The sequence below is a fragment of the Eutrigla gurnardus genome (genome assembly GCF_963514095.1).
Source record: "Eutrigla gurnardus genome assembly, chromosome: 12".
Lineage (NCBI taxonomy): Eukaryota > Metazoa > Chordata > Actinopteri > Perciformes > Triglidae > Eutrigla > Eutrigla gurnardus.
The window spans coordinates 17,058,064-17,074,655 of record NC_139926.1 but is presented as its reverse complement, the minus strand read 5'-3'; the positions used below and the strand labels follow the sequence as shown (position 1 = coordinate 17,074,655).

Here is a 16,592-nt window from a genome sequence, read left to right as displayed (position 1 = left end):
ATGTTGCAATACCATGGTCAGCACCTTAGACCCCTCGATGCCAGGGCTCTCATGTATCTGCATATTCATTTGGAAATCTTTCCTTCAACAAGACTATATGCATAGAGGGCTGCAAATGACTGAAAGGAAACACTTAGCAGATGATGGAAGACCACACACACACACACACACACACACACAATTTGACTTACATACATGAGCAGATAACATGTGCATGGGTGTGTTTAATATGTTTCACTTCACATGGAGCAGCGGCACAGATCCACAACACAGGACCGGGGCATATTCTTGCGGGAACTGAGCCAGTGCATCTGACCATGTTGACATTTTACACAGTGACATCGGACGAGGGGGAGGAGGACAGTTTGCAGCCCTGCATTCACATTGTCACAGTGGAAGGTGCAAATGGGGGGAGAATACAAAACGCAGTTAATGAGCAGTTTTTTTTTTTAGGAATAACAAAAACAACAATTCTAAGGTTAAATTGATTCATAGGTTAGACCGCTATGGACAAAAAAAAGAATATGTAGATGTGATTTTGAGAAGGGAATAATTTCACCATGTGCCTGGTGATACCGCCGCATGCGTCATCAAAACCAGATCCTTCTCCCTCGTGTTTTTACAGTTTGCTCCTCTGTCTCCTCCAGCCTCGCCCCAGAGATCCTAATGCATCATTTGAGGCTCACACAACTCACTGCTTCCCGAGCCACCGGCTCCTACCAGCCTGATGGAGGCATTTTTCGCCACTTAGAAACACGCTCCGTGTGTCCGATCCCTTCTCCCTTAATATGTCCTCTATTACCATAAGGCATTTATGTCTGTTTTTTCTACTCCAGTGACCACTGAGCACCGGCTTCATTAAAACTAATTGAATCGGAAACATGTCCGCCCGAGGAAACATTAAGTCTTTCTATAAAGGAAATTTCCGATTTCATTTTGTCAATAAGGTCAAAGGACTGAGCCCGTGTGTTCAATACTGATACATGCTATGCCCATAAACTTCGACTGTAGGCCTATTTAACTCGGCACCGAATGCACCATTCAAACTCTTGTTGTTCTCTGGTGCTGATACGATGATGTGTAAGAATTTTGTTTGTGGTCGGAGAACGCTTCCACATCTCCTCTCCAACATAACGTCCCGTCAATCTCCTTGCATTATTAATTTCTCGCGGTTAGCATAATTGAGTCCCGGCAGTAGTACTGCGTTAACAGTTTTAAACCGGACCACACTTGAAACAATCATTTGATAGCATCCGTCAGAAATCAATGAGCAATAACAGAGCATACACAGCTGTTTAATGTGAAGTAAATATTTATGAGTGATCTGACTAGGCATCAAGTCCAGTCAATCTTCTTTGAAAGGATCTGTGCAAATGATTAACCTCATTTTACTGGTGCTGTCTGGGCTGGTAATGGCTATTAGAGCTAAGAAGGAGTGAGGCCTTTGATTTTTGGCTCCTCATCATTCACAGCTTGTCGCATCCCTTCATCCTTCATACATGGCTGCTGAATTGATTGTCTGTTTAGTCCTATGAATGATAAAGCTGCCCTGGGCCACAGGCTGAGAGGGACAGACACGGCTCACTTCCATTTATATGCAAGGTGGATTTCTTTTTCCTGCCTCGCCATTTGGAAGTCCGCTTTTTGCATTATTTATTGGACAATCATCAGCATTTCAATATGGTAAATCAAATAGTCACAGTAATATAACTATAGGCAGTCATATCCAAAGGGCCGCCGTTCAGCTCATTATTCATTCATTTTGTTTAGAGCAATAGTCGGGATGCGGCAGATTCATAAGTTGTGTAATCAACATGTTTTACTGCAGCCTGGAACAGCAGCCCGCCTGAACAGAGGGAAAGGTAACATGAGAGGAAGTGATTCTGAGCTGAAAGGCGCCGAATGAATGAAGAGGAGCGGAATTATTGAGAGAAGGTTCATAAACATAAACCGACGACACAGGTGGAATATAACCTCCATGGGAAATAGCCAACAAGCGGAGTGTCGACACACTGAGAAGTCAGATGAGTTGTTCAATGCGTGTTATGGAGTCTTAGTCATCTGTTTCAGCACAAGCTCTCTAGTAAGATTCTCACTGGATCTCAAAATACCCTTTGATACCGCTCCATAAAATGTAAAGAAAGGCAAAACTTACATGCTGTATAGACATCAGCGAGCTTTTGCACAGAAGTTTGTGGCGTCCATATTTAAGTATTCTTTCTAATCTCTGTACCTGTCAGGCTGCAGATGTGTTTCCAGTAGCAGTTTGAGAAACAGTTTTCCTCATCTGATGTCTAACAAGTTCTCATGTAGTCCAAAGGTGAAAGGTCAAGTGGTCTCTCCCACCACGGGGGATCAGACGACGGGAACATCTGGCTTAGCTTCTCCTCCCAACGCGATAATTCACACATGAAACCTCTAGATGAATTTGAATCACAGCCGACACAACACGCAAACCTTTTTTTTTTTTGAGTCTCAAGAAATTCTACACTTTGTTGTCGGGGAACGGCTCCCCATGTGACTGGAAAAAACACCAGCAGAGCTGCAGCACTTCAAATCCACTCAGCGCCCACACTTGAACCTGTCAAATTGCATCACAGAATTAGACAAAAGTGCAGCATGTGCACCTGTGTGTGGTAGCATCTATTAGTGGTGCTGTACATGTGAAGCGGCCTTCTCGGAGGCTGGATCTCAGTCATATAATTTGATTCTCACTTGGTGGACAAGCACTTAGCAGCCAACACACACCGGCTCCGTTCTCTGGAAGACGGCCACCTTCACCTGCCGGCTGTGCTTCGTTGTTCTCTGAGCGTCTTTCTGACACAATCGCATCCAACCTTCCCGAGGATGTCAAGTGCAGGGAGGAAATTAAGCCGTATAGTCTCTTAATGAATTTAGACTCAAGTCCTCCGCCTTTTTATATTCACGCACAAACCACTGCGAGAAGCATTGGCTGCTTGTGTCATGTTTTATTGTGTCGAGACAGACATGTTTAAAACCTAACTGTACTTTGAGTCAATAGAGAGAACTTGTGACAGTGTAATGCACCCTTTCAAACAGATCTGCTAAATGTCAGCAAACTGGTTCTGAATGTAATCCCAATTTGCCTTGGAATTAGCCCTTTGCGGTGACGATCTAATTATTTAGACAATTTATTGCCTGACGCTAATATCTCTCCAAAATAAGCTGTTCCCTTCGTCTTGATCATGTGATAAACGGGGAATGAGCGAGGACGAGTCCCAGACATGCCTCAGAGCCTGGCGTCACTTCTCTCCTCCGAGAGACTAAAGGGAAGGCTTTGTGACAGCGGCACTGCTTCACTCCGCGCTGGCCAGTCACTGCCGTTTTATATACATGTCTAAATGACGTTCATTTTCCGCACATTTCGACGCGCGACGTCACGAATGCGTCTTGGATCGTGGCTGTGTGAGGGCGATCGGTGCATGGGGTAAAAGGGTGGGCTACAGGAGCCGCGGAGCCGGACTCCCCCGGGGGGTTCTGAAGTTAATGGTAACAGTCTTATAGGCCCACTATGAAACTACCATCAACACTTTGTCCCGTTTTGTTCTCCCTCCATCCCCAAAACGATGCCACCTGCGCGCAACAGGATTTCATATGAATTCATGTCATATTCGTGAAAAAGCAGGAAGTCCACCTTTTATTGTGAGAGTTTAAATTCTGGCTCTGGTCTGACTCGACGGGAAGGGTTTCAAAGTCTGCGTTAACATGAAGGCGAATCAAGCGCTCCTATGGGAATTAAATTATTATAAGGGTTGACGTCACACGTTTGATCCTCGGCAACAAGGAAAGTATGTCCAGAAAGAACCTTAAGCTTTTATTTGCATCAACTTTCGCACCAGCAAAGAGCAACCAGAGGAACAGACTGTTTTTTATAAAACCTCGATGTTTAAATTGTTCGCTCAATTTAATTTTATTTGCGGTTCAAGCGGAAATAATGAAGACTCCTATATTTACTCCGGTGTAGTTTTTTTTACTTTGTCAAATATAAAAAGACATGGATGAAAAGAGGTTTCAACAGCCTGAGATGTGTTGATGGTTGAAGCGTGTTTTTACAATTCAGGTATAAGAAATATAGACATGCATACAGGAGACGACTTTAAGGTGTTCCCCAAATCACTGTCATATTGTGACTGAAATATAATAGCTTAAATAAAACTATTAAAATGGTCAAATATGTGCGACATATTTGACAGGTTTAAAACACGAGTAGGCCTGCATAAAATTTGCGACACACATTCTTAATCTTTTAATGCAATAATTGACTTTTGGGAACTAAATAGGTCTACACAGTTTTACATTTAGTTGAAGCGATATATTAAAATAAATAACGTGGTAAAGTGTTTGATTTCGCGCAAATAGGCCTGTACGCGCCGACCACGATACTTGTGAGGGAATTTGAAAAGTTTCAACTCCAAAATGATGTTTTCTCTCTCGTGCTAAAGTAGCCGATCAGAGATATCTTAATTTAAAGAATACATTAATTTCAGAGAAAAATATTTAGCATCGATTTTAAAGTTTTATTTGTAAACATTAAATATTTATTTCTCTCTAAAGTTTTTTTTTTTTTTTTAATTCGGCACCAAATGCGTTACAGAAGTCGTAATTACATCATGATGTCAAAAATGTGGGCCTATATCACACACTCATGAACCTCTTGATATAAGATGGGAGCTTTTCCATTTCCAAAACGTTGTTAAATCATAACTACCTAGACGTTTATAAGACATAAAAACATAGACAGCGTGCTCAGCAGGAACTTGGATGGTTTGAAATCGTTTAAATTGCACCATGCTTTAGTGTAGCTCTTGGCAATAGAAATAATAAATATATAGAAACGTTTATATTCAACAGCAACAATACTTACAGCACATACAAACAAGGAATGTCTGACAGTTTTACAAACACCATGGGTCCCTCATTTTTCTATACAGATGAGATATTTTTCCACATATGCGTCATACATAAAAGGAGTGCCATAACTACGAATCTGTATCAAATCTAGCAGACTACATAGTGTCCGGTATATATTATATATAGACATCACCTCAGCAAGTGCCTATAAAAGAAAACGAAAAGGAAAACAAACCAAAAAAAAAAAACTAGAACATGCGTTGTCTTTTCTGGATACTTTTGGGGGATCCTGTCAGAAACACATAGGCACGAGTCAGAAAAGAAAAGAAAATTAAATATTTTCATTATAACAAACTTTGTACACATGTTATAAACCGATGCACTGGAGGCATCACATAATCTATCATGATATACAGTGTGTGCGTGTATGTTCATATATATATAAATGGAGTATACTACATCTGATGCTGGATCAGTAGAGCCGATGTTAAATAAACAGTAAGTGATTGTAAAAACCAGATTAACGTTGTTGATCATTTGTCCACCGGAGACAAATTCTCTCGTTTGGCAATGAAATAATTAAAAGGCCTACACAGCAATCAAACTCTGTTATTCTTTCTGTCATATTTTTTTTTTTTTTATGAATCCTTACTCATAATAGGGTACTGTAGTTCTATTAGCCTACGGAGCGTTGCAAATATTCAGAAATAATAACGTTAAAAATCTTGTCAAGTCCGACTCATAAACAGTCTTTTGGAAGTTCTTTGAGGTCTCGCCATCGAGTCAGACTCAGAAAGGTAACGTGTCGAGGAAAAGTTTGTCAATTATTGCTGGCGGAGGGACTAGATCTTCTAGTTTTAGGTAAAAGATACGCTGCAGACCTTGGGTACACAGTGTACGCAGTTCGGGGAGCTTTCCCAAGAGTTTTGACAAGTAGTTGGGACGATTCAATCCACCGCCATTGAATGTCACTTGATCTTTGAGGCAGTTGACGATCTTGTTTTGGAGATCCTCGACTCTCTTGGGTTCCTTAAGCCCGTGTCGCTCTGAAATATTGAAGAGAGAGAGGGAGAAAAGGGGCAGGAATTAATTACCTCCGATGTGTTAACGTCCTCTGTCTCGCATGCACCGTAGCGCCTTTACGCACCTGTCACCATGGCCAGAGCTGCGATGCAGGAGAACGCCGAGATGTCTATGTTCATGCTCTGCAAGTTGGAAGAAAAGTCCACGATGGCGTCCACCCACTCTCCAAATCCACGGACGCACTGTAGCCTGTGCAACACCACTCCGTTACAAAAAATAAGTTTGCCTTCCACTGGGTTGGACCTGCAATTAATAAGAAAACGCCATTAATTACGCGCGGCAATAAATCGGAATTTAACAGCCTTCTTATTATTGGGTAGCTAATAAAACCCAAAGTAATGAAGCTTGAAAGGAGGAGCTGATGATTATCTAAAAGCCCGGATTGTGTTGTTTGGTAATTACGGCGGCTTACCTGTACGCCAGCCGCAGGACGAAAAGTTCGAGGAAGGCGGATTCAAAGAGGAGATCTTGATCTTGCTTCGGTAGATCACAAAAGCCGGGGATCTTCTCCGCCCAGCCCCGGATGATCTCCATGGAGCCCGTCAGGAGATCGTAGAACTGCTGGATGTGCTGAGTGTTGTCTCCAGTCATTTGGTAGTCAGGGTTAGCCTGGAACTGGAATTTAATTTAAACAGCGCCTTAATGAGGTCCTTTAAAATATATAATCCGTGAAATTGCAAATGCCCGTTTCCAAGAGGGAGAGGGTGCCTTTTCACTATTAAATTCATGTCTTCTTTTTATTAAGTCCTCTATTGCAACGCGATTTACTTAGGGGGAAAATATGCCACATTAAAAGCCTGACAGTTGGGGATTCGGCGATGTATTACAGCAAACTTTCAAGGCAGTAAATTGTTTCCTAAAAGCAGGATTAAATTAAAAAGGCCGTCAATCTTGTTGTTCCTTCAGATGGTTGTCAACTTTTGTTTTTACTCCTTTTTTCTTTGTACGTGCTGTGTGTGTTTTATTTCTTGGATTGAGGCTCTTTACTTACCCTGGAGTAGTCCAACGCAGACATGGAGGGGTTGGAGTCCACATGGGTCCTAACAAGTGCGCTTATGAGGCTCACCGGCGGCGAGGGCGGGGAGGGCTCCTGTGGACTTTTGGGTTTGGATGGCAGGCGTCCTCTACGACCTTTCAGATTATCAGTTCGGACGACTGCATCGGAAGAAATATATGACAGATGAGTCATTAACACACACTCCTGTAGGCGCGCGTAAATACTTAAATGTGCTTTCAATAACGATGCAACGCTATTACGCACACGTGTCCCCAAAATCCCTTCATGTATGGCCTAAACGTACCTTCTCTCACCATTCCGACGACCATGCACTTCTGGAAACGGCAGAACTGGCAACGATTTCTTCGGCGTTTGTCAACAGGACAGTTTTTATTTGCTAAACACACGTATTTTGCATTTTTCTGAACGGTGCGCTGCAAAGAAAGGAGAAAAAAAAGCGTCATGTCACTCGGCAGGCCTATTTCTAAAGCAACAGAAGATGTAGAACACGGACTGTGGATTGCTGCACAAGTGATATAACATTACAAAAAATCTGAAAAGATGAAAACGATATTATATCTGTCATCTCCTGCTGTGGGACCGCGCTGTGTGAACCAACACGAGGGAATAGAGCAGCAAATACACATTCATGCTCTTTCATATTTTACTCATTCCTTTGAGATCGACTGTGTGTGGATATAGATGCGTGTCATAAAAAGTTATTTTGCGCACCCTTTTTAAAGGTGTGAATTATTTTCCTTGCCTCGCATATATGGTTTAGCTTATTTGATTTTTTTTGTTTTTAAGAAATTGGGCAGATTATAACGGGCGCCGTGCACAGCACGGAACACGCAGCATATCTGTGGTGTAAATAACAGTGACACTGATTCATGGTCGCTGTCGTGTCAGCCCACCTTGAAAAATCCTTTGCAGCCCTCGCAGGTTCTCACTCCATAATGCTGGCAGGCTGCGTTGTCCCCGCATACCGCACACAGACCCTCGTTTGACGGAGATCCTCGGGACGGGGGCGATGGCACTTGGCTGTCCACCAGCTGGTGCCCGTGGCCGAGCTGCAGGGAGTGGGGAAAGGCCAGGCCGGCCTGTTTCCGCATGGCGCTGGGCACCGCGAAGCTCTGGCCGTCCAGGCCGCGGTGCACGCCGGGGTTCTCGTGGTTCATGGAGACGTGCAGCGGCCCGTCGAACCGCATCTGACAGCTGGAGACGGGGGTGCCGGGCGGGGACTGCTTGAAGGAGAAGAGCGAAAGCCTCGACACCGGATTCTTGCGCTGCTCCATCATGTGAGACGTGACATAGTTTTGGTGGAAACTGTGGAGGGAGCCAGGGTCCTCCCACATGTGATTGGGCTGGACCTGGAAGTTCGGCGTACTCGGGGCGTGAGGCGAGGTGGGTTTGAAGTACATAGGCCCGGAGTGAGCCATCATTTCTTCCGACTGAGGCGGCAGGTGGCTCTGCTGGTGGTAGCTGTGCATCGGGACGTCCTCCACCTTGATCGAGGACTGATCAGAGTGGGGCATCTGATACAGACAGGGCGGTTTCACGTCGTAGCTAGTGTTGTAGTTGTCCATGAATGTGCTGAAGCTCGGGAGAGAAGTCGTAGCTGTGATCTCAGTGTTGGTCAAGTCCATGCTAAACTTAACAAACTCCGGCGTTAGGAAGTCGCAGCTGTACTCTCCTGCGGCGTGGTAGCTGTAGCTCTGGGAAGCAGGACTAGCTCCTTGAGGTGATGATCCATACTGAGCCTGAACGCAGGGCATGGCTGCAAACCCAAACCGGGAGAAACACATGAGGATTTCTCAAATAAATGTTCAAACTCAACTTTTACAGTTTAGTGTTAAATGGAAATTTGGCTCTAAACAAAAAAAACAAAAAAAAACAAGATTAACAGCGCTTTTAGTTAATTAAAAATAAGGTCAAACAATAATACATGTGTTTTTATTTTGTAAATAAAATGTTCATATCCTACCTCAAGTCGTCTGACAGTTTTTCGGCGACACTTGAAATGGGTATTGTCAGGAGTTGTATGAGTGTCAGGATTCAAGGAAGCGGCTCTGTTCTGGATCTTCCCCTAATAAAACACATCACCTCGACATTTACTAAATTATAACATACAACAAATATCTAAAATAAAAAATCAGCACGACATCCCAGTTAACAAAAAAAAGGTTTCATCTTCACAAGTGCGCACAAACAACCAATGTGTAATTACGCGCATCATTTTGGGAAATGAATGAAAATATAGAAGTTAAACTAAAGTTATCTTACTATAAAGTGTGCGGATGATCGTGATGAATAGACCAACTTCGCGCACTTGACATTAGTGACAACTTGACTAGAAAGCAGAAAGCTTGTTTTCTTTTTAATCCCGTGAAATAGCAGCAGCCACAGATGTTCTCGGTCTCAGTCACACTCGGTTCTGGAGGCTGTGATTTCATGTAACCGGCGGGAAACGGACTGAAAACACGGCTCGGTGCGAGTAAAAAGCGCAGACTTCAGGGCTGCAGAGAAGGAAGTCAAATCTTACCTCTTTCACATCAGGATCGCGGCTTTCAATCCATGCGATAAGCATGCAGGGGGGATTCATCAATTTCTGTAAAAGCTCCAAATCGTGAGCGGCAGAACCCGACAAAGCCAGGCGGAACACAAAAAAAACCGTGGGACTCCTCCGCGCACTGACAGCGACACGAGCATCGACTACCCCAGTCTGGCCAATGTGGCTTTGTTTATGTGAGCTCTGGTTGCCGTGGCCCACGTGTTTCGCGGCGCGACGTCATCGGCGTCGACACGGGCGCGGACCAATCCGCTCGGGAACGTTTCCCGAGCCCCAATTCCTCCTGGCGTGTATGTTTGTGTCCTGTGGTATGTGTCCTATGTTGCTTCCCACATGGACGTTAGCAGAGATGCGGAGGAAGCCGAAGCCTTCAGACACTTTGGTGTTTTTTGGGGGGGCTGATATGTGTTGCTGATTTCACCGCATTCATCACATGTCTTGGGGTAAATGAGACGGGTGATGAAGTTGTGCACACATGATGAACTTCTCTTCGTGCTGCAGCCGCATGTTTGTGAGAATGCGACGCAATAAAGGTGATCTTGCAGCATGTTAACATGACGTTCTCGCATCCCCACTGACTTGGATCGAGTTCCTTCGCCCTCTGAAAGTTGTTACCGCCGTGTGGAATTGAGACGAGTGTGCGTTGGCACAGTTGTGTCACAATGTGGCCGATACGCCAGACTCACTGCACTCGTACGACGTGGGCCTAATGAAGCGAGGGTCAATATTATTCTTCGTTATCTTCTGACAGGATTTCTGTATTTCAATTGTGTTCCAAATTTAGACCTCAGATGGGGTGGGGTTTATGCGGGGTGGGCTGCCTATTCATAGAGCTGGTATAGTGCTGCTGCAGGAGGAGGGAGGGGGGTAATTAGTGGGCCTGTAGCCAGTTGTCATGGGGGGGGCAATTTAGTCCCCAGAGAGGGAAACGTGATAGGAGCGGGTAGAATGGACAGTGACGTAGAAAACGCTCAAGTTGACGCAGTCGCCCAAGTAATCTTTTGGCGTTATTGTTCTGCAGCGATGGAATAAACTGATCTCGGTATAATCTTACACCAACACCTTGTAGCCAATCAAGTTGGCCTACATTTATTTTTTCTGCATGCATATTGGCCCGGGCAGCAAGCCAGTGCGAGGAGGGGAGACGTGTAACGAGATGCGTGAGGCCACATGCACGTAACAAACATGCAGCCAGCATCACGCAGCGTCGTTTTCTTTCTGCGACTCACAGAAAAAGCAGCGGTTTTGTGTGCGCGCGTGTGTGTGCGCGTGTCCTTTAGCCTACTCAGTGCACACAAGGACAGAGTGTGCAAGGAGGGTGAAAAAAGAAAACTGTATATCATGGTTACACTCACCTCTAGAGGACACTATTGTTCACCAGCAATACATCAACCGGGGTCTGTTTCTTACAATTAACCTTTTAATTAACCTAACCCCCATTAAGGGTGGTCACGCCCAGGCGTTTTCAGGTGGGCTTGATGGCAGGATTTTGTACATTACAATTTCCCTCCACTGCCAATAACCAGAATATACATAATGTAGTAAAAGTTTTTTTTTTTTTTTTTTTGCATTTATGGTAGCTGCTAATTAGACCACATGCTTTGTTTTTATTGGAGGCTTCCACTTTGTCAACACAACACCTTTGTGTGCTGACCACACACGTGCATCTACATGTAGGCTACATAACCAATTCATACTGTTTAGTACTGAGAAAATGACGGGGACGCAACACGGCTGCACTGTATTTAGAATTTGCATGGAAAACATAATTAGCTGTTTAATTGGCCTTTTTACTGGAGAATAATTAACTTCCCATTTACATGCACAATTAACTGACAGCCGTTTGAAAGTGAGGAGTTAGTTTCAATCGCACAGAAGTTATTTCCCACAGATGATAACTTTGTTTGAAGAAATGTCTGCTGACATTACCAGTATTAGAGTGTGTGTGAGAGACAGAGTCAGACAGACAGCTCTGTGACAATTGTCTCTGTGTCTTCAGGTACAATCCACAAATCTGCAGGAACTTTGTCTGCACTTTATCAGTCTGTATGCTGTCGCTGTCCTCATCTCATGGTCACAGGATGCTCGAGGGGTTCAGCTACTTTCTATTTTGACTCCAGATGGCTGTTTTTTTTTATGCAAAAGTATAACTTCCGAGCCCAACAGTGCTGCTCCAGCTGGCGTCAGCACTTACGTCACTTTGCATGCGTCTCCTCACATTCTCGGCCGCCATCAGCATCGCTTCCTTTTTGGAACACGAGTGGAATGATCTATTACATTTTTCTTTGTCATCTCGATACAAAAGTATCTGAGCATGATGTGAATTATAAGATTACGTCATATTTTAATCACATGATTGTATTTTTAGTTTGTAGGGGGGTGGGGGGGAGGTCAAGGGCCCAGCATTGACAGGGGCCCTTGTCACTGTTACAATGAGTTATAGAATCAGAATCAGCTTTAATGGCCAAATAAGTGTGAACACATACAAGGAATTTGATTATGCCTTTTTTCACTCTCCATATACATAGACAGAAATAGATATACAATAAATGAAAAATATCATTTCACGATTATCAGTTCTGCATCCTATTAAATACACTAGTGTGGCGTTCAGAGCGATCTCTATCAGTGTTTAGGTAGGTTGTATGTAAAGGTATATATACTCAAGTAGGCCTACTGTAAATAGATACTTTTACTCTCCTTTAGTATTTACATTTTCTGCTACAATACACTTCCACTCCACTATACTTCAAAGGAAAATATTGCACTTTATACTCCATTACATGGGTTATCTTTATCAGATTATTTCTTTCACTTGAAATCATGAACATCAAAATATAATGTTTTTTACAGATATTACAGCCAAATAGTGTATGGTTAATAAAATGAGCTGCACCCTGCAATATCTAAATACATGTTCCATGTTCATGCATCAGTGATAATTACCTAATAAGATCAAATATTAATGATTCTAACAGGCGCATAATGACTCTTTGAATGTTGACGTGGCTAATCAGCGGCTAGCAGCTAACGGTGAAAGCAAAGACAACTGCCACAGTGCTGATAGAGCTAACAGTGTCCACCTATAGGGGGGGCCGGAGGGTGGACGCTACGCAGAAACTATCAGCGGTAGCGCTGGAAGTCACATGCAGTAACATGCAGCCGGACCGACTCAGCTCGTCACATGTTTTGCATGACATGTCTTTCCTGTGAAGTAATTTGTAGTCTGAACAATATTTTATAAGTGTAGAGGAGCAAATATTCAGCGAAGCTGCATTTTCCTCAAAATGGTATTCAAGCTTTCCACTTCTTTTCATTTCATAATCATCGAGTGATCCACTTACTTCGCATTACTTAGCCCTGAAAATGGATAAAAAAAAAAGAGGATGGAGTTGATCCACTCACTTACACAGACAAATTGAAGCACAGGAAGTTTGCGAAATCCGCTGGTCCGTCTCATAAACCTCATCTCATTTCCAAAGCACCAGCAGGTATCAAACTTTCTGAGAATTGAACAGCCCGACCCCGAAGGCATCCCTTTGCTCAGTGTCTTCTTTCCATTTCTAGATTCCCACTTTACAAGCTTAAATGTCTACTTAATATGCTTTAATGCCTGCTCTTTAGAGCCAGGGAGCACTTCATCACTTTTATACACCTTTATATAACACACTGTTAACTAGCAATGCCTTATGGAACAGCTTGTCTTGCAGCTGGAAGGTGCCTCCATGGTATGATGGAGGTACCTGTTCACCATTCACAATGAGACAGTAAAATGGGAATAGAGGCCTCTGCACACTGCTGCTGTCTATATCAGTCAGCGATGAATATTCATGAATCACGGTGTCATGACATGCTCTGTAATTGGCAGCAACATTAGTAATGACACTGCTGGTATCAAGTCCCTGCATATTCATGTGGTGGGGCAATATTTCCTTGTGGCGCTGTGTTTTTTCCCCTCTCTCTCTCCTCCTGAAAGTGAAAATGTATTCTGAAGCTGCAGGTGTCCCTGGTGCCACAATCAATTGCTGGCTGGATTGTTCCCCAGTGAAAATCAGACAAACCATTAGTTTCTTAGTCAATCTCTTTGATTAATAATATATCTGAATTATAAAAGGTTGAGGGGGGACCCTAATAGTGTAAAGTGAATCTCTTTGTAATAGTTATGAATGCAGGCCTCCAGGATGTATACAGTCTCACTGCCACTATTGAGCATTAAAATGATCGCTGGTAAAACAAATGTATTGATGGCTTTGGTTTAAAAAAACAAACACACAACAGAATTAGGTATTAATTCTGGTTGCATGACAACAATGAGCTTCTGCTCTCTTGTGATGCAGCCAACGGTTCATCTCTTACCTGAGAAGGTTTAGCAGCTCACACGGATGGGAGTCGAGGTTACACACTGATATTGGGCTGGCTGTGGCACATTTCCTTTTTTTGTGTTGGAATTTGCTGCGACTCCATTTCGGCCTCACTAAAGTGTCCTAGAATGGCGATGAGGGAATTGGATAAAGCTTTGCCTAAGCTGCGAGGCTTTCTCCTCTAAGCAGCTGTATGGGAGGATTTTTTTTCTCCTCGTAGCTTCAGTTCAGTCCAGTGCACCATTCAAAGACCTGGTTTTAGATAAACTTCACAGCCACAGAACGAGTTGTGTTTCCGGTGGTGGAAGGAGCATTCATCCTTTACTCAAGTACACCCATTATTCAATCATGTATGAATAATCCATTGCAAGGAAGAACAAGTGCACACATCACAAGCAAAATGTACTGACGGGTTGCAAGATGATGAATGGGAAAAACACTTTATTCTTACTTTTCTTCTGAGACGTTTTCTCTCACCTTTGCTTTTGTTGAGAGGGTGGAAAAAGCAAAATTGGAGTGAGTTATTTGTATGAAACATCTGAAAAATCACAAGGAGCCCCAAATAAACACTGCTTTCTTTTGTAAGGAGTTACTAAACACACTGGGAACCAATTTTGTAAAATCTTAATCTGGAAAGTAACTTGCTGTAAAAGAAATGTGAAGTGAAAAATACATTTCCCTCTTAATTGTAGCGCAGTATAAAGTGAATTTGTACTTTGTAAATGAAATACTAAAACTAAGAAAAGAGGAGATCCATATATTCTTCAACGCAGTTTGTTTCAGCAATGGATTACTTACACTGTATTCTTTGAGGTTCTTTTTCCTCCGTTTGTTCTGTTGATCACCAACTGAGCTGGACATTGCACGGGGAGGCATGGCATTCCACAGGGCAGTATTGGGACCCGCTGTCAGTGCTAGAGGAGGTTTGCATTTTTAAGCCTTACTCTGCTTGTAGAATACAAGAGAAAGCAGGTGATTGTTGCAGAGCAAAGCTGGGTGTTTTATATTGTTAAGAAAGTCACATGGCTTTGATTCGGATGTTTCGATGTTTGTTGAGTTAATATGTATGAAGTGATTAGTTGTATTAGATCTGTCGTTTTCACATTTGGTGTCACAGATTAGAAACGGGATGAATAAAAAGGAGCAGGGGCCAATTTCAGTGTATTTGCATCCTGTTCACTATTTTTCTAACAGATGGTATGCTGCTTCTGTAATGTCTCCGTCATTTGATTTGTTTTTTCCCCCTGCTTTGCTTATTTTAGATAATCCTGTGCCATCATCTTCTTTACTAAGTACACGTGTTGCAATCCGTCAAGTTCGCTTGTTAACGCGTCTCCGTGCCGTCCGTCTGCTAAGCCACATGCAGATTTCGTGATTAATCTAGAAAGACAATATTTTGAAATGTTATTGGGAGTGGAATACAAATAAGCATGTGATGTATTGTTTTTATTGCTTGATGGTGTCTGACAGATTTGTCACAGAAAACGCATGGTTCCTTTTATCCTAAATCCATCATGAGGAATATAAAGACATATGCATAATAATGAAGCACATTTATTAATGTGTACTGTCCCCTGGAGTCACATGACAATGAAATTGATGACTGGTTTTCCTTGTGTAGAATGCTGTAGGTCCGTGTATCACACGTGGAGGTGGCTGAGCAGGTAATAAGCGCCTACATGGATGAGCTCGGAGAGAGTGGCCTTGTGAAGGTCTCACAGGAGTGTGACGACGACCTTTGACTCACGTTAGATGCACTCACTGGAAGTACGTTGGTGTTGTCCTCTGCTTCGAAAATAAATAACTTGAGTTCTTTGTTGCTCATCCAAGCAGCAGGTTATTTCATTTAAATCCAAATAATGTACATTTTGCCAGAATAAATCTTATTTAGAGTTATTTTAAAAAGAGGTGAACGTGAGAAATATACACAAATCTATTATATTGTAATTCATTCCCATGCGTGCTGATCGGAGTGATCTCAGTCTCCTCTTACACCGCGCACACGCATGCAGGAGTGAGGGTTACTATGGTTACGTGCACGCTCTGTTTCTCTATCAGAAACTTCCTGCCAATGTTGACGCATTCTCGGTTTTCATCGCACCCTCAATCTAACTCATCAAGAGTGCAGGTGGCTGTTTAATCCAAAAGTTCAGGTGGTGTAGAATTGCAGGAAATGCGTTTTAAATTACAATACGTTTTTCAAGATCCTTCATATTTGGTCCCTCATTTAAAAACATAATCAGGCGCCCAGGGTAAAGAGCATAGATCTTTATTATCTTATGTTTTGAATGAAAAATGTGGATTTTATCTGGAGGGTGTATCAGAAATGGGCCCCATTAAACACAAATTAGCAAAAAGACCGTTGAGGTCGAGTGGGTCAGGGAATGTTTCCAGCCCCCGGCCCCTCAGCTTTCTGAAAATGTGGGCCCCTTAACAATACAGTTAAATAGCCCTGCTTTAAAGGATTAGTCTGGTGATATTTTGTATTTTTCTTATTGTCAACAAACCAGCAACAAATTGATCTCGTGTGCCATGCAGCTCCATTGTTGTCCAAAAACACACACCATGTGACTGGGTTCATTTCCACAAACATGGGCATTGTATTATGTTTTATGTCACACCATCCTGCTGCTGTTAATATTCATTGGAACATCAAATGTGTATTAATCCATAGCTGAAAGTAGTTCCTAACAAATACATTAAATTATTA

The 16,592-nt window shown here is 42.9% G+C and overlaps 1 protein-coding gene across 1 annotated transcript; it reads right to left on the bottom strand.

The window, feature by feature from the left end:
* Positions 1-4,523: 4,523 nt before the first annotated feature.
* nr4a2a (nuclear receptor subfamily 4, group A, member 2a) lies at positions 4,524-9,622 on the bottom strand. Its single transcript, XM_084022788.1, has 8 exons — positions 9,495-9,622; positions 8,937-9,038; positions 7,867-8,729; positions 7,257-7,386; positions 6,947-7,110; positions 6,368-6,570; positions 6,020-6,198; positions 4,524-5,918 (listed from the first exon to the last, which is right to left on the bottom strand). The coding sequence occupies exons 3-8, from the start codon at positions 8,725-8,727 to the stop codon at positions 5,662-5,664; spliced, it is 1,794 nt and encodes a 597-aa protein (XP_083878914.1). The 5' UTR covers positions 8,728-8,729; positions 8,937-9,038; positions 9,495-9,622; the 3' UTR covers positions 4,524-5,661.
* Positions 9,623-16,592: the final 6,970 nt, after the last annotated feature.

What these genes read in the sequence shown, in the direction of transcription:
- nr4a2a (XM_084022788.1), bottom strand. Translation starts at nt 8,727, where the DNA reads ATGCCCTGCGTTCAGGCTCAGTATGGATCATCACCTCAAGGAGCTAGT. An exon ending in CTGCGTTGGACTACTCCAGG is followed by an intron (nt 6,571 to 6,946) that starts GTAAGTAAAGAG and finishes ATTAAATTCCAG; the next exon opens with TTCCAGGCTAACCCTGACTA. An exon ending in AGCTCTGGCCATGGTGACAG is followed by an intron (nt 5,919 to 6,019) that starts GTGCGTAAAGGC and finishes TCAATATTTCAG; the next exon opens with AGCGACACGGGCTTAAGGAA.